Here is a 19,132-nt window from a genome sequence, read left to right on the forward strand (position 1 = left end):
GCGGGAGGGGGTGCGGGCGGTCGGAGGGATTCCTGGGGATCCTGTGCGAGTGGGGACCAAACGGAATGAAAGTTGAATAATGCACTTATTTATAGTAGAGGTTAGCAATTATACTTTGAGCGCGCACAGCGCGGCCGCCTAGCGGGGGTTGCGCGGCGGGCGGTGGCGGCATCAGGGCGTGCCAGGCGTAGGGCGCGCGACGAATTTAATGATTTTTCTTGCTTATCCCCTACGCCTGCCGCATACACTCTCACCGAGCGCGCGCCGCATCACCCATTGTCGCCCGTCGCCGGCGCGCTCTGCTCCTTATCAAGGTTGCCGTCTCCCCGCGTCCGAGCCCCGTGGCAGGCGATGCGAGGCGGACGCGGTGCGAACCCGGTTAAATCGCCGCGCGCGGCGCGGAGTGCCGGGCCGCGGCGGAGCGGTGGGCGGACCAGGCCGGTAGCCGGTGGATGGGGACCACTTTCTCATTAAACTGTACGACAGCAATTTACTTCTCGGTTTTTACCCCAGTAGTTTTTGCATGCAGTTTTGAGTCTGTTCAGTAGTCGCCGCGCGGCTCGTCAACCGCATCATCTCGTCGCAACCGCCGCGGGCACGCACACGATTCGCACGCACTACCATATATTACACACTACCCGACATCGACGATCACCACATAATTATCACCAACACAATATTTATATTATTATTATTTTACACCAAAATTAAAAATTATACGCGACTAATCACGAGTTACACGCACGCGTAATATTACTAACAGCAATACGTAACTGAACAAGGCTACCGATGGGGGACCCACTCTCTCTCATTAAACTGTACGAATATGCAATTTTACTTTCTCGGTTTTTACCCCCTAGTAGTTTATTGCTAGTCATGTTTTTGAGTTGTCTATAGTTCCGCCGCGCGGGCTCTCGTCAACCGCATCATCTCCGTCGCAACCGCCGCGGGCACGCACACGATTCGCACGCACTACCATATATTACACACTACTCGCGACATCGACGATCACCATCATAATTATCACCAACAACAATTAATATTATTGTTATATTACTATTATTATTTTACACTAAAAATTAAAAAAAAAAATTATACGCGACAATCACGAAGTTACACGCACGCGTAATTAATACGTACATACTAATTTATATATTAATTAATTAATTAACTAATTACTGTTGATAGAAAAAAATTAATTAATCAAATTATCGTACGTAATTATTTTTTTTTCCTCCCCGTGAACTCATAGTGCACCATAAAAATTTAATAGTATACCTAATAATTACGATATCCGCACTAATCGCATACATGTCGTATACTCTCCGCATGCCTGCGGCGGCGGCCGTGTACCGGTCACCGATGACGAGATCTCATTCGACTACCGGACAATAATATAGGTAAGTCATCTCGGTAGTACGAAAACACAACACTTTTGTTGCAGTGATACGTTGCATATTAAACAACATTTTTTTAAATTTTTAAATTTTTTTTTTTTTTGTTTTTTTTTTTTTATTTCGTACTAAGTATACAATATTAAATAAATAAAAATCGTTTACCTAATGAAAAATCAAAAATTCAACAGACTATAAAACATATTAATTTTAATGTTAATAATATCATTATATTATTATGATCGAAGTAATAAATGTGCAAGTGCAACATAAACAATCGTAGTCGTAGTCGTAGTCGTCAGTACACAGTAGACACGCTTGTGCGCTATACACAAAATATCGTTTCGAGTGCATTCGTATTACACCGCGGTGCAATGTACTCGACGGTTGGCGGCAAAAGTCGCGTGTTTATCAGCGCACTTATCGCGCTCGCCGGGACGCGAATTTCGTCGCCGTCTTCGCAGTCGTAGCCGTCGCGGTCGTGTAGTGGTCGTCGGGCGTGAGAGCGCGGCGTGCGGCGTCGGCGGTGGCACGCGTGTACACGCCGCGTGTGTGTGGCCGAACACCGGCCGCCGGTTGTATGAATGGGCGCCCCTGTCCTGTGCCGCCGCCACCGCCTCCCCGCCCGTGCGTGCAACGTGTAGTATACGTATACACTCACACGCGTTCGCTCGTTCGCGCGCCCGCCCGCTCGTCCACTCTCGCGGACCACACGGTATCGCTGCCTTGCCCACCTGTTCGCCGTGCGGCGTGCGTATTATGCGATCGGCGACGGACGAAACGCGCGCGAAAAGAGGGTGAACACCCCCCCCCCCCCCCCCCCCCCCCCCCCCCCACACCGACCCCCCAGCCGACGGCCTCGTGACCGCCAACGCTCCTCCACGCGGGCGAGACGGTGACGGCCGTCTCGGAGATGACCCACCCCCTCCGCTCGACCACGCGCCCGACGCGCCACTCCGCCGGCACGCGTGTTCCGCGTATTTCATTTGGGGAAACGCGCGCGTGTTGTTTACCTGACGTCGTCGTCGCTGTCGGCGGGTTTATTATTGTTATTGTTGTTGTTGTTGTTGTTGTTACTGTTAGTGCTATCACCACATTTCGCACCAAACTGACGAGTAGAGAAATACGCGGGAAAATATTTCCTCCCGTCGTCCTGCGACATTAAGACGGTGTACTTTTCTTTTGTCTTTTAACGCCCGCCGAAATGATTATATTACCGATAGAATAACAGAATAATATTATTAATATGAAATTATGTTTTAATACTTATGATATAATATAGTTTGCGTATAACTGTAACCGAGGTCCGATTTTCGAAGGAAATGTCGATTTTTATATCGCAGTCACCACCGGTACATTATGATTTAATAGTTAACCTCTATGCGTATTATAATATTGATGAATTGATCTTATTTACGGTAGCGATTAATTATTAACAACTATTATTATTATACGTTGGCTAGGTTGTTTTTTTCAGTTTCCTTTTTTTCCTTGGCATCTATTTCTATTGATCGCCACGCCTATGCATATTATAATAATAAACAGTAGATATGCCATAGTTGTTGTTTACTTGAAAAACACGCATAATATATAAAATTATCATATTCATATACTACTTAAATTGTATTTTGTCTAAACATTTTCGCATACATTTACTGCAAAAAAAATGCCGTACTTGATAATATTAGTTGTATTCTCAATATAATTATCTAACGTCGTCACGTTTTTTTACGTTTGTTTTGAACTTGAAAGGCGGGACAGTGTCGACCGAAGCCCACCGCGTGATGGGCGACCTGCAGCATTTCTGTCTGCGCTGGAATAACTACCAGAACAGCATCACCACAGCGTTCGAGAACCTGAGGGATGACGAAGACTTCATTGACGTGACACTGGCATGCGATGGCAAGAGTCTGAAAGCTCACCGAGTGGTGCTGTCTGCGTGCAGCCCATATTTCCGGGAACTGTTGAAAGTGAGTCTATATTATAATATTCACAACAGGGATAAACGATTAATACTCTTGGAGAGCCTCTTTAGAATATTAGGAAGTTTTTGAGAGCCATGAAAATTGAATGTGTGCATCAACGCGTTTATTCATAAAATTAAAAGTAAAATCAAAGAATAAAATGAAAATAATTTTCAATTATTTCTCCATAAAAAAATAATAATAATTAATTTCTCGTTTACGGATTCGATAAAATTTGTCTGCATGCCGTAATTTGTTGCATTTTAACTATGATCTATATTATACCACCTACGTCAATATAGTACGATTACGGGGTATGATTACAGTCGATGATTTTCGTTTGTCCTTTTTTTTTGCGCAGAGTACGCCGTGCAAACACCCCGTGATCGTGTTGCAAGATGTCGTATTCGACGACTTGCAGGCACTGGTTGAGTTCATCTATCACGGGGAGGTTAACGTTCACCAAAGGAACCTTAGCTCGTTCCTGAAAACCGCTGAAGTGCTGAGGGTAAGCGGTCTCACACAACCGTCCGATTCTACTACCGCCAATGACGTGAGTATAAACAATCATATTATATATGTGTGTGTGTGTGTGTATGTATGGAATAATATGATATTATGTATTAGAAACAAGTATTAGCGATATTATCTATTTATATGAATCATAATTTTTTTTATTCATATTTTCTGAGACGTATTTTAGAATTTTTACGTTCCTGAACCAATTTATTGTTTACCTCTGACACGATTATGATAAACGTTGTAATCGGTTACAATTATACCACAGGGTCGTGTTGTTTTTCGAACATAAACATTTTTTTTCTCGACGTTTTAAAATTTTAATTTTCCCGGTATATGGATTATAACTCGTTTTTAGGTTTATATCATATTGAATACATTATAACAATAATAAAAGTTCATTAACCATAATGATAGACGTTGGTTGCGTATACTATTTGATAATATAATATAATAATATTAATGTGTCCATGTGTCCGCTTGTTTTCAGCATTCTGCGAGGCAGTCTTCCGAGACACCGCCCGCGGAAAACTCATTTCTGCAGTCGTTTGCCTCACAAGCATCTGAAGGCAGAGTGTCGCCACAGGTCAGACAGAGGAAAGGTATTCCGCAACAATCGCCGTCATCCATACCTTCACCGCGGTCAAAGGTAAGTCCAGTTCTGTTTGCACGCTATTCACTTAAATTTATAGAAGGTTAGAATGGTTTTTCAGATTAGGTATATTATTTGTTTATATAACATAATATATTTATATATACATAAAACTGAGTGTCTATCACATGATGTTTATCGTCCTCTCTTTCTCTATGTACGTAGGCCCTACCTGAACTCTTTCCTGAATTTACCTAACTATTTTCTGCAATATTCTCCATGTATGAGAATCAATACTTAAGTATTGTAAAATATTCAATTGATAATAAATTATTAACTATATTTTCTCGATTTTCTATGAAATACTAAAACAACAAATTAAATTTGTTTCATGCCGAAAATCAGTATAATCACTATAAATTATCGTATATAAAATTGGAGAACTTTAGCACAATGGTAATTTTTCGGTATAAAATTTTGATAATTGAATTTGCATTAAACGCCATATACTTAAACATTACTAGCGGTAGCAAACTTTAAAATGAAACTTAGGAACGATAAAATACGCATATGGCATAAATACATATTTTATGTAATACGGCACACCACAGTGATATATATAAATATAATATACATATAAGTATATAACATACAATAAATGCGACTTGACGAATATTTCATTATTCTTTTATCGTTATAGTATATTATAATGAAATCAATAATGACTTATTAAATGATCTCCTGCTCAGTATAACGTGGTTTTCATTCATATTAAATAATAATAATTGTTATGGATGTGTTAGCATTGTATACTGTTATTGTTATTATCGGTGCTACCAGGACTTTATAAACAAACATCATACCGTTGTATCGCGGTATTGCATATTTTTTTAAATTTCTAGAATCTATTATACGATATTTTCATTAACAAAATGCATTTTCTGGGTACCTAACAGGTGTACTCATATTATATATTGAAAAACTAACAATGAAACATATATCTTTTTACTCGGGATTTTATCTTATTCGAAGCTTTGTTATTAATAAATAATGCATCGGCCATAACCCTGAACGGCCTGAAGTAAATAGGTGTTTGGATCTATAGTATAACTTAAACTCAATAATATATACATAATGTGCTAATACACATGAATGTATATATAGTATATACAGCGTAACAGCAATTTCTACGTGTTGCAGCGACTCGAGTTGTCAGTTTATACGTAATAAAACATTTTATTAGGTTTTAAAATGATATTCCTTTGATGATAACAATTTTTTTGTCAAACCAATTATTATATATAGTATGGATATACTAAAATATACAGCTGTGTGTTTTTTTGTTTAAATTTGATTTTTCGATGCACTTTTTATTTACTTGTCCTAGTGATATTTTTCTTTACTGCGGTTATAAATAATATTATTAAAAAAAAAAAATGCGGTACACGATTGTAAACCCCGTACATAGATGAGTTTCCAACGTAATTTAATACAATATATTATAATCTAATTTCGATAATAATAATACACAGTTTAATTACACTGGGCAAACTCTTATCAAATATTTTTAACTTAAATTAATATATATATATAGTATATACGAGACTGCAAGTCTCTCAAACTCAGCTAATAAAGTTGTCTATAGTGTTAAAGAAAAAGATGGCCAATATCTCTGCACGTGATAAGACATTAAACGTAAAGCGTATGTTGGAGTTTTATAAAAAATTTTGTTATATTTGTTCTTGAACTTTTTTCTTTCTCTCATTTTATAAATAGTTATACATGATATAAGTTGTATGCTATCTTTATCTTCCATTTCTTCTTTCCCTGGATCTCTCTGCTATTAGTTTATATTTCTTTACATAGTTTTTTATCTTAACTTGACCATCGCGAATACTCCAGCATCAGTGTTGATATTGGCGACATAGTTCATTTAAATTTAAATGAAACCTTTGTATTACAAAGCCTGATAAATAATGGATAAAAATAAATTCTTTAAATAAAATTTGTAGAATTACACAAATTAGTTTATGATTATAGAAATTATTTTGTTAAATGAAAATTTGTTGCATGGAAATTTCACTGTAAACTACTTTTTCTTTACGATTAGGTTAAAATATAATACACAATACAGAGTTCGGGTCCGGTGGTGAATAAGGAACTATTTTTTTTATTACTTATGCATTTAAATTTTATATATGCAGTTATATTAACACGTATAAGAAATTGATTTTACTACAGTAAATTGACGGTTTCAAAGAGTCATCGTTGGAACACGACTATGTTATTACATGTGACTAGAAGGGTTGTATGTGAAAAAAGAGTTGTGGCACAAAAAGAGTCTGAGAAGTCATTAAATTGCAAATTATTGACCACCCACTGATATTTGTTTTCGAATTTAAATATTACTTCAGTACCGCGTACGATGCGTAAAAATCAACCCCGCGCGATCTGCTGGAGTGGCTGGGCGTCCTGAATACACATAAATCATACGCGAGTATGGAATATTATCATAATAAGTATTCCTGTTATACGATCTTCATTATTTTTTTAAATAACTTTCGACCAGCAAAAGCGAAAAGTACCGCGACGTGATTGTGTTTATAATCGTTTGTGTACGACGATAACAACGGTACAACTATTAAAAGACGAATATTAAATTGCGAAAAAAAAACAAGCAATAAAAATAAACATCGCGAAAAAACATGTTACGGGTCGTTGTAGCGGTTGTTATGGTGTTTCGCAAAAAAAAAAAAGCGTAAATTCACACGTGTTGATGTATGAAAAGAGACGATCTTCGTGTAAACCGAACGAAACGGTTAACAAAAGCTGTGGTGCACGCTAAAGGAGAATATGAAAAAAATGAACGAGTAAAAAGAAAAAAAAATATCAAGAGAAAATATTTTCCGGCCAGTGAGACGTTCAAAAGTCTGTAGCGTTCGTGTAAACAGTTTACAGTTCCCGCCGTTTTCTTTTGTTATGTTACGATTCTTAAAAGAAATCTTAGTAAACAAAAACAAACTTTTCATAATTATTATTTTCTTTTATCGTTTTCCGTTGTTTAAATGGTACCTACCAATAACCGTATAAAACGAAAAACAAGACATAAGCTGTTATAGAATTTCTTGTTTATTACGCTGTAGTCGTCGTGTCTATTTATTTAATTTATTTTACGCCCTCTAAACCGTGAATGATTTAGTCGACAGACGGTAATAAAATATTTGTTAGACAAAGTCTCAAAGTTTGCTATACATACAAACATTATTATCGTTGTGCCGTTAAATGTGCGAGACGGCCAATTTTCAATTTTCATTGACGAACATATTTTAATTCATCATTTTAATATAATATGTTATTACCGTTTACTAAAATATATACGTATATATGTGGTTTATTTCATTTTGTGTTTCAATATTGACGGACTGTATACAAATTGGTTGCGAACATTGCGCGCGAAGTGTTGTTTCAGCATTGTAGGTTAAGTAAATTACTGGAGTTTCTTGAACGCGGAAATGACGCCAGAATAAATAAAAACAAACGCGAATTCTATCTCAACATCTTTTTAACTTTATTGCGTATAAGCCGCGTGCAAAAGTCAAACAAAAGAGAGAACTTATATTGCAATTCACGCAAAACTGTGCATAAAAAAAAACTTGCGTTTTTTTTACATAATTCTTATATTTTATAATTGTTTATTCTTTATTATAAAATAAATGGTTTATAATATTAAAATTAATACACATTTTCTTCTAATATAATGTCACATAATACAAATATCTCATAAATTTATTATAATATATAACTATGACTATATCATATAAATATATTTTTTTTTAATTTGCCCTCTCTTCTTTTTAAACAAGATGAGTAGTTTCACTACTGACCCATGTACGTATATAAATCGCACTTCTGATAAAACCTATTGGCGACGATTATTTTAATATTAGCTGTGCCTATTAAATATAGAATTATTTACCAGCTTAAACAGTTGCGAAATACATAAAAATAGTATGATGTGATCGTGTTAATCATAGACACACGTAAAAAAATTGGTCAAAGTCAAATTTAATTTAATTTAATATATTGTCTATTTAACAATAGGCACATAGACATCAGAAGTGATGACTTATGTCCTTCATATTATACCCAAGTACAATCACTGTAGATAGGATAGGTTCACTCTAGGTATAAATTAATAAAGTAGTGATGTTGAGCGTGGTTTTAAAAATCCGTTATTTATTTTCGACAAAAATCGCCATTGTAAAAAAAAAAAAATTAACGATACAAATTATAAAAGTTTTTGTAGTATAATGCGTTTATTATAATAAAGCACATTTTCATTTGTTTAAAACGCGCATTACGTCATTACGTGTCAGTACTTGTATAATCCACTTATAAAAATACAGTAAGGTATGATATAACATTTATAGTATTAAAACTTTGTGTGGATAATTATATGAAATGAAAAAAATTACCCTTAACTGCTCGCACGTATCAGCAAGGGATGAGAAATAGTATTACAGATATAATGTAATAACTATTTTGAAAAGTTTTCAATATCGATATTACATATATTGTTTCATGCAGAGTAAGAGAAAACTCTCAGTACGACTATTGTTATGTTTAATGGTACCTAACGTCAACTATACGTTATCAGATTGAATATAACGTCCACAAACTCAAAATTGTTGAACTTACTCAATAAATGATTCTTTGGTTGTACTATTCTTCCTTTCTCAAGTAAATTTCAAGGTCCACCCTCACGACATCAAGTTTCCTTTTCAACAGTTTCACTACATAATATACTACGCTCGTAACAATCCTATTCACCGTATAGTATAATGCGTCTTGTTAATGAACACCGACCCCCCCTACAGCTTTATGGAAATATTTTTGTTATTTCACATTAGCCTAGATTAAGGTCTTTGATACTTTTTATTGTTTTGTATATTAAAAACATAATTCTTGTAATTATTCAGACTCTGGTTATACTGTTGTAATAAATAATAATACAATAATAATAAGATATTATTAGGTAATAAATAATTTCGTATTCATTTTGCCGCAGGAAAACTCTCCGATACCGTTGAAACGCAACAACAAGACTTCGTCAAACCCGCCTTCGGGTGGCGGTGGAGGCATGGACCTGTCCGAGAGGACATCTCAACACAGTCCCAGCTCGGCAGGAAGTCGGCCCAACTGCAACGATGACGATGACGCGGGCGAACGTTCAGACGGCGGCGGCGGAACCGTGGTCGGAAGCAACGGCCACAGCAACGGACACCAATCGCACAACCACCATCTCCACCACCATAATCAACAACAACAGCACCACGACGAACCTCCGATGGACTATTCGCGGACGCACCAACAACACCAGCAGCAGCAACCGCCGGCCAACGCCCTACAACACCTGCAGGACACTGCGCAGAACCTGATGATATCCCGTCGGTCGCCCGCCGAAGTCAAAACCGAGCCGATGGATACCGCGCCCGCGACCGCCATCAACAGTAACAGCGTGTACGCGGACGACAGCAACGACTCAGCGGCCGATTTCACGGGCGTCCACCCGGCCATCGGCATGTCCGAACCAGACGACACGTCATACCAGAGCCACCACTCGTACCTGGACAGCAAGTTCTTCGCGGCCGCCGGCGCCTCGTTCAACTTCAGCATGGCTGCCGCCATGGCCGCCGACTCGTTAGCGGGCAAGTACAACATGCGATTTTTAATATACTGTTAATTATATACATATTACGTACACTACATGATTCGGGCACGCCGTTTTGGTTTTTATAGTCGTCGCCGGCGCCCAAAATATTTGTTAATCGTGTTTTTAAAATAATTATCTAGAGACCATATAAATTTAAACGACCACACGAATTATTGACTTTCGTTTTTTGACTTTCTGATGAAAGTTATCAATCTCTTCGATTTTTGTAGTTCATGACCCATGGTTGTTATTTTTGCGAACGACAACCATATATTATTTCAATAATCTTTTATTAAACATTTGTTCCTTTACAATATCAAATAAGTACCTATATTATAGTTTTTGATACTCTCTTAATAGCCGATCGTTATTCAAGTTTAGCATCAACGGTAGTTGTTCCTCAGCAAAAATATATTAAAACAGTAAAAACTCAAAATACCAATTCAATGTAATAGATTAAAAACATATCGGCTATTTTGGATTAATTTTGCAGGTAAATGAAAGCGTTATATAAAAAAATATAGCTGCGAAATGCTCCACCCCTCACAAATGACGGGCCTTTAGATTGTCTTTATCATTAATAGTATGCCAGACATTTCTTTCTCCCTCTCTCCCTCTATTATTAGACCGTTGCCAATTTTCGTGCAAAATTTCGTGACGCCAGACGCTCGTGTGCTATTTTTACACATCACTGAATACACGAATTGCCGCCTAACCGGTTTCCTGAAATTCCGTAGGTGAAAATTTGCCCGTTCACAATGAGACGACGTGTACTTACGGCAGTGACCAGTGTGTGTAGTACATAATATAATATATTAATATATAGGCACATTGGTAGGAGGTGGTAACCGTCGCCGCCAAATATAAAATTTATCCTATTTAACTTTTCTAGTGGCGCGCGTGTGCGTATTAGACAAGTTACACCTATATTTCCATACATTCGTGTGGGCCACGGCGTGGTCAATCTTATGTAGTGCGGACGGTTGCAATCAGTATTACATGTATATATAACATATATATATAATATTGTATAAGTAGTATCTATAACCTACGATTGGGCCATAAATACGTTTTTATTTTTTTTATATTTTTAAGAACCGGATTTATATATTACTTTGTCAGATTACGCGTATATGGATTGTGGATATGGGTATACACTAATACTATACTAATACTATAACACTATAATATGTCTATACCTGCGAGCGCACCTATTTATAATGTATATACATAATATACACTTGCGAATAATATGATATTATTATAATAATATAATACGTCGTTGCTGCGACCAACTTTCGTGTATTATGCTAAATATACATTCTATTATATCGAATACAAGAACGCAGCCGGATAAGTCACCAAAAGCCGTTGTAATAGATGGGTAGGTATACGATATGAGAGGTAAAAGGTATATCACAGATGAAACGCGAACATCGGCACAGTAAAATAATAATAATTATTATTATTAGTGTATCACGTGGTATGATCGACTGTCACTACTACTCAGTCATTTGATGTTTTACACAATTGATTGACGGCGTGTCTTCTTACATGACACATGTATAATATTATAAGTTATAATTTAAAACATTATTATCGGACGTCATCAGCTCCTTTCGCCCCAAAAATCCTGCGCCGCCCGCCGAAATGTATCATTGTAGCCATCATCGTTTTAACGATAAGCTAGTGTACTATTTATTTAAGATTGAAGGAAGAAATTGAAGTGTATTGATGTATATTGGTTCAATGTCGATCGTTCAAGTACCTATAGTTACATATTGTGCGATATACTAATGAAACGTATCAAATTCTTCTTTTTGATTGAAATCTTGAATATTTCACTAAACTACGATACATTTAATCGGTCGGCAACAATAATTGAGCAATAATTAGTAGTCCCCGACGTTAAACTATGTATAGCTATAATATTATAAATTATGATATAGGTATTGTTATAAATATCGTCGACGTCCGCCCCCGATCACCGGTTTGTTGAAGGCATTCGATCTCCTTGTTAAAATGATACAGGTATGCGCTTCTATAATAAAATACATAACATACGTTTATTCCCCTACGCGAAATCAAAGTTCCTTCTCTTCGGGCCCAAAACGATCGTGTAACGAGGCGGTGATATCATGTTGTATGATCTAGAGTATTGTATAATTAATAGGTAGGCAGCTAAATTCAAAATAAAAATACATCGTATTAATTTTTGTTTTTAAATTTATTTTGCATGATATTAATGTACCGGTTTCGTTTCTGTTTATTACAGGTCTCAACAATCACAACCATACCAACGTGATGGAGGCTCTAGGAGGCTCCAGTTCTCAAGGTAAGAATAATATATATTTTTTGTATATACATTTACTATCGATTTGCTATTATACTTACTGTATTGGCTCGTTTTAATAACTGTATGTAATTCATCTGTTAACTTACAAATGGACTTTTTAAAATTCTTGGTACGCTGTTTCACGGTCGGTTGTATCTTGTATTTACAAATATGATATACGCGTATTATTGGTAGGCTAGGCTAAGACTATAGAGTTATGATAAGTTTGTGTTGAGTGCATATTTTTATTTTCAGTTTAACGCTTGTTCGCTTCTCGTCACTCTCTCACCTCCGTGAAATTGTGTATGTTCAATTATACGTAACGGAAAAATGATACACTACTCCACAATAACATATCATTCATCTTATTCTAAAATACTCCATCTGATTCCTGTTAATTACTTTAAGTCTGTGATATGACAAAAATTAGGTAAATCATGTGTTATCAAATAATGATGTAATATAAATGCTATTAATAAAGAAGATTGCGTCTTTTTGGGCGAAACGGCTGTAACGTAATGAAAAATTGTTGTTCAAACCAATTATTAGAATGATGCATCGACGTTATAGGACTTCAATTATTACTTTTATTTTTACTATTATTTTTATAACCTCGCACATCAGAGTAAGAAATGGTGAAGATGTCTTAAAACGTGACATTCTACATATAATTATGTACTCTATATTGCCGCACTTATATACTCGTTTATATATAAATACATATTACATAATTTCAATCCCATCGGCTTTTATAACTTTTCTAGATAAACTCAACAGATAGTACTTATTCGTTTTTTATCATCGGGCTTTAAATGATATACTACACAGCCCTCTCATGAAAACTCATTGTGTTCATCGTAATTGTATCCCAATTGTATGTATAAAAATATTATATAATATACCTACACGTAATACACGTTTGTATACCTATAATATAATAAAATTTGGTAAGAATTGATATAAAAATGTATAGTGGGTTAACAAAATACCGTTTTTTTTTTTTTACTAACATCTCTTTAAAACAAATCGTTTGGCAAATATCAATTAAACTTATAATACTTCCATAATACTTTGGATACTAAAATTATCGGAAATTTATTAACTAAAATAGTAAATGGATATTGTATACCTTTAAAGGTATAATTATAGGTATAGATAGAATTATTCGTCAAAACACGACGGGTTTAAGCGAACTAACGTAAAAAAGATTTTTGACGAATGTTTTAATATAAATCAGAATTATTTCTTCTTAATACATAAATTCGTCCATCGTGAAAATGTTGCTCGAATCCACTTTTACAGCAGTTTTATGACGAATCGATGTACCTATTTTATATAATGTCAACTCAAGAAAAACTTTTAACTTTAAGCGTAATTTTCCTGTGCTCCGCATGCGAGTATCATTGTGACAATAACAATTACTATACCGTACAAGTTCGACAATTATATTTCAATACGTATACATAGTTCCTTAAAAATATAACTATCGATTATTTTTTAATTATTTAATGGCAAAATTAATTCGTTTTTAATAAGTGAACAGTAAATAAAGTTGTTCTTCTTACTTGCAACAAACACACGTGCAGTTATATGGGCGGATCTACTCCTTAAAATGTTTTAATTATAGTTTCTAAAATTTCTTTTTATACATAACGATCGACGATGACAGCAATGACATTATTCAAGTATAGCTACATTCAAAATAGTTCTCGTGCCTTGAAGTTAAGTTAAATTTTTAAAACGTTGTTGTGTGTTGCGCCATGTGAAAATTGGAAACCTGTTTGCGAGTCTAAGTATAATATTCATTTTTACACTTTGATCGAAATAAAAAAAATAAAAAAGTGGAAAGGTGAGCTCGGCTCAATGTAACAGTATATTAATTTATATATTTATATTATGTACCTATACACGGTAGACTTGTTGGCCAAACTAACGAACTACGAGTATATAGTGGCAATTCCGGTATTTATTTTTGTCTATTTCGAACTCATATGGTTGCCGGCCAACAACACACACTTCCTATGAAACTGCTGTTGGCGAAGCACACACGCGTATCAAAAAAAAAGATCGTTGACCTAACGACTCTTGAAAAATCGACGAAAATTTTAAAAAAATAAAATAAAAATCACCTTAATCCCGCTACTCGTCTACATAATTTACCGTGTGATTAACGTTCGGCGGATCTTCTGGCGTACAATAAATTATTCACTTATAATGCGTTTAGTTAATTTTTCGTACTACTTGCGATGATATTTCAGATAAAACGTTGAAAACGAAGACGTCTGTTTAATAATATCATAGACATTATGTGTATTCACTTGATTCTCACATGTTTTTAAACGAGATTTTTTATTTACATTTTAATTGTTTTATTTAAGAAAAGACGTGCGTGCGCGATTTGTATGAACACAATTTTTACGTAGCCATGTACTGTTGTATACTTATATATTATTACCGAGTGTGCAAACTGTCATGCCTATATATATGTATACGATATTGTTACTTATATGGCTATATATACCGTTTTAGATCTATAAATATAGAAAACGGCAATAATCGGTCGAGTGTCTTAATTTAATTTGTTTGGTGTATCAGATATATAGATTAGCCTCGTCATGTATTTATATATATATTTTTTATACCAGCAACTGATGTAATAGTCATAATTATTATAATACTATATTTACTACTGTGATCTGTCAAAAAACTTAAACTTATATTTGTTATTGTTTTTTTTTATTCAAAGTATATTTATGTATACGTTAAAAAGAAAACTACCCTCCCTCTATCTCTTACTCTCTCACTATCTCCCCTATTTATCTTTCAATCTTTCTCTCTTCTCTCTCTCTCCGTCTATATCACTTTACCAATCTGTTTATCTCTTTTTTTCGGAACAATAAAACGAAGTAAATAACGAAAGAAAATTTTATGTACACTTCATATGGCAATGACAAAATACTTGGTTTTTTTATAAAATAACATTTTTTTAACGTTTATCAAATACTAAATAATATATAATAATATAATCTATGATATTATAATACATATTTATTTATCACTTATATAATATTTATAATACATAAATGCATGTATTTATGTAAAACGTATACATATATATTTATATAAATATATATATATATATATATAATTTACATACCTTAAAATAAACGCGATATATAATTAATATAGATATATATGGATTCTTTAGCGAAGAACACTCGTTGCTTTAAAAACTATTACTATTTTCGAGTATACTCATTAACACAATTTTCGGTAGTTATTACTTTAATTTTACTGTTTTTTTTTTTAAATTTATTTCCTCTTTTTAATAATAAATTACATTTTTAATTTATCATTCTGAAAGCATTTTTGAGTAGGTACTTTGAAATATGAAAATTGAATTTTGGACGAATATTTTATAATCTTATAATTATTTAAAAGTTAGACGGTCGGAGCCGAGTAGCATAGAAGTGCTCCGCAAAATGTCCACCACTCCGTTCATGAAAACTTTAAATACTTATAGCTTATTAACTATTAGTCCGAAATTGAATTTGTATATAATGAAGTACTTCAAATAACATTTTGCTTCTGATTACGAAGCTAAGAATGTATACGCGTTGTTATTTAAAAAAGTTAGAAACTTAAAAATATGTTACTGATAAAAATTATAATTTTTTTTAAAAAATATTGTCGTGTTGTCATGTAAACGGCCTAAAGTCGTGTAAAAAAAAAAACTTTTAAAGTTTTTAAAATAATGAGTGTTCCTCCGGTAAAAGAATCGCACCCGATACATGCAGTTTATCTACCTACCTATACGGCATATATAGTAATACATAATATAATATAATATATAAATGGAGAAAAAAAAATACAAAAGGAGTGACCGGCTGTTATTATTGTGCTGCAGACTGGTCAGAGGCTGGTGGCGGAGGAGTTGGCGGCGGGGGCGCGGAGACGCTGTCCTGTTTCGTATGCGGCAAGCGCCTGAGCACCAGGTTGACGTTGAAGCGGCACATCGAACAGCAGCACAACCAGCCTCTGCACTCGGCCGTCTGCAACGTGTGCAACAAAGTGTTCCGCACGCTCAACAGTCTCAACAACCACAAGAGCATTTACCACCGGAAGCCCAAAGCGTACAAATCGGCGGGCGGGGGCGGTAACCCGGGGGCGGCGGCGGCGGCAGCGGTAGCGGCTTCGACGGCGGTGGCCACGACCGCCCTTACGACGACGACGATTACTTCCGCGGCGGCGGTCACGTCGTCGTCCGCGTCGCCCGATGGTAACGGCGGCGCGTCCGGATGCACTAACACCGCCGCCGCCGCCGCCTCTGCCGCCGTCGTGAAAAACTTACCGCCGCTGACCATGTGGTACAACAACAACATAAACAACAACAACAACAACAACAACTGACACAAGCTGCAGCGGAGCGCCTGAACGGGCTCCGACGTCGTTTTCGTCGTCAAAACGGCGCGACGGCGGAAGAGGAAGAGAACGGTAACGACGACGACGATGACCGGACAGAGGGACGACGACAGTATTACAAATGACCTGAACGAAAATGAACGATAATAATATTATAACGATATCCTGATAACGCCCTGTGTAGCCGACGACTTTAAAGTGCAATAAGAATAATTTATGTGTTATTATATAATGTTCATATAATATTATAACAGTAGAAATCGTTTCGATTTTAATATTGTAAATTTTGTAGGTTTCGTGTTTTGTATTCAATTTTTTTTTTTTCGTTTTCCGACGTGACTGTGAACAAATTTTACTGTAAAATACCCATCGACGAATTATATCGGAATCATCATTTGTCTGTTTTTTTTTCTCGTGTTTGTTTAGGTATTATTATTATTATTATTATTTTATTAAACGAACGGTGGTTCGCTTTAGGATTAGTGTTGCATACGTATAGGTATATAATATTATATAATATTGTGTAGGTACATTGAGTATATTATTTTCTTTGCGACGTTAGACTGTGTTCGTACAAGGTTTAGTGAAACGAATAAAAAATAATACGACTGTATTATAATATATATTTATTTAAAGTGTAGTATTGTACGCGCACGCATTATTATATTATATTATCGTTTATTTTAGAATGTATAATATAATATATTATGATATAAATACGAATGTATCATTTACTGTAAATTAAATAATGATAATAATTAAAATTAAACCAAGTTATAATATCGGCGTTGTAATGACATTTAATAATTAATATACCTAGGTAACAATAATATTATTACCCACCTGTCCCATGTATACTTCTTAGCTTTCCCAGTGGCGGTGATGGCCGGTAAATTGGTCGTTATATCTTTTTGGTCGATATACCTATTGTTTATTCAATACTCACGTAATATTGTATTTGTAAGCTCTTTATCGTTTTGAATGGCCGGACTAGACTGTCACTCGCGATTTGTTTAATATAACGCGTTTATGGGTAGGCCAAACTTTCTGGTCGCCATTAACCGTAATATGGCAGGATTTGCAGTAAGTTTAGTAACGGTCGGTAGACTAATAATTGGGACTGATATGATAATATAATTAATGAGGTTATTATATATTTTACGTTATAAACATACAGCAGTGTGATGTGTTATTGTTCCATATGGATTATGAGTTAAAGGAGTCATTAAGAGTTTCCAAAATGATTGGACACCTAGTAGGTATAGGTCGTATCTAATGCTTTTCGCGCTGACAATTTATAACGCTAATGTACAGACCATGTACGGCGATTTACATAGATTTTCTATTCCGTTGAAAATGTTAACGATAAATTGTTATTTTATCTGGTGAGGTCAGGTCGAAGTCAATCGGAGTTAGAAGATTTGGCAATTGGTATGTACACGAGGAAGTATTTTTAGTCGATGTGACACGAATGACAGACTGAAATTGAAAAAAAAAATTATTTTATTATCGACTATACTTAAACCTAGATTTATTTAGTGCCAATTCGCAATTGTGACACGATGATGTATTATTATTAATTTAGAAATATTAGTAATGATATGGTAGACGTAGGTACTATGAAGAAATGAAAAATATAAAAACTCACCGAGAGTCCTAGTGTTATTATTTGTTTTGTCGTTCGCGGTTTTTTTCTCGTTCACGGACATTATTAAAAACTCACAAATTTATACGACATATATAGTACATAAATATGTATTCAATAATATAATATTGTGTTTATTTTATAGGTTTGGTAAAAGAAAAAAAATACCCTATTAAATTTGGATTACACTGCTATGCGATGTTTGTTTATAATAAACACAGGTATCTACCGAACATTACGGGAAGTAGAGTTGGCGATGGCTTTGTTGTCAGCCGCCAACGTTTTCCCCGCCTCCCTCGCACGACCACCCCTCACCTTGCAATATCGCCGAACGAGGGTAAACAAAGCCGTTCGCTGTTTTCTTTTTAACATTATATATAAATGCGTCGACTATATTATTATATCGGCAAACGTACGATATATCTCATATAGATACCTATAACGTAAACGTAAATATATCTTATATATATATCTAAAGCGCATGAATAATACTACAGTATAATTTAATTTTTCTCCAAGTGGTGGGAGGAGGTGGCTTTGCCCTCGAA

At 35.2% G+C, this 19,132-nt stretch overlaps 1 protein-coding gene across 7 annotated transcripts in view; it reads left to right on the top strand.

Annotated features, from left to right (window-relative positions):
* LOC112599399 (broad-complex core protein-like) overlaps positions 1-19,132 on the top strand; it is an 83,857-nt gene that overhangs the window by 55,031 nt on the left and 9,694 nt on the right. For 3 of the 7 annotated variants that reach the window (XM_025346318.1, XM_025346327.1, XM_025346305.1), the window contains exons 2-7: positions 3,147-3,364; positions 3,720-3,911; positions 4,368-4,526; positions 9,538-10,177; positions 12,458-12,517; positions 16,425-17,216. In XM_025346318.1, the coding sequence (XP_025202103.1) occupies positions 3,179-3,364; positions 3,720-3,911; positions 4,368-4,526; positions 9,538-10,177; positions 12,458-12,517; positions 16,425-16,927 (1,740 nt within the window). In that variant the 5' untranslated portion in view covers positions 3,147-3,178 and the 3' untranslated portion in view covers positions 16,928-17,216. Of the gene's footprint in view, positions 1-862; positions 1,401-2,263; positions 2,747-3,146; positions 3,365-3,719; positions 3,912-4,367; positions 4,527-9,537; positions 10,178-12,457; positions 12,518-16,424; positions 17,217-19,132 lie in introns of those variants that run through there. The other 4 variants (XM_025346343.1, XM_025346336.1, XM_025346312.1 and 1 more) reach the window with 3 other exon arrangements.

Source organism: Melanaphis sacchari, unplaced genomic scaffold (assembly GCF_002803265.2).
Source record: "Melanaphis sacchari strain LSU unplaced genomic scaffold, SCAv2.0 Contig0_pilon_pilon, whole genome shotgun sequence".
NCBI lineage: Eukaryota > Metazoa > Arthropoda > Insecta > Hemiptera > Aphididae > Melanaphis > Melanaphis sacchari.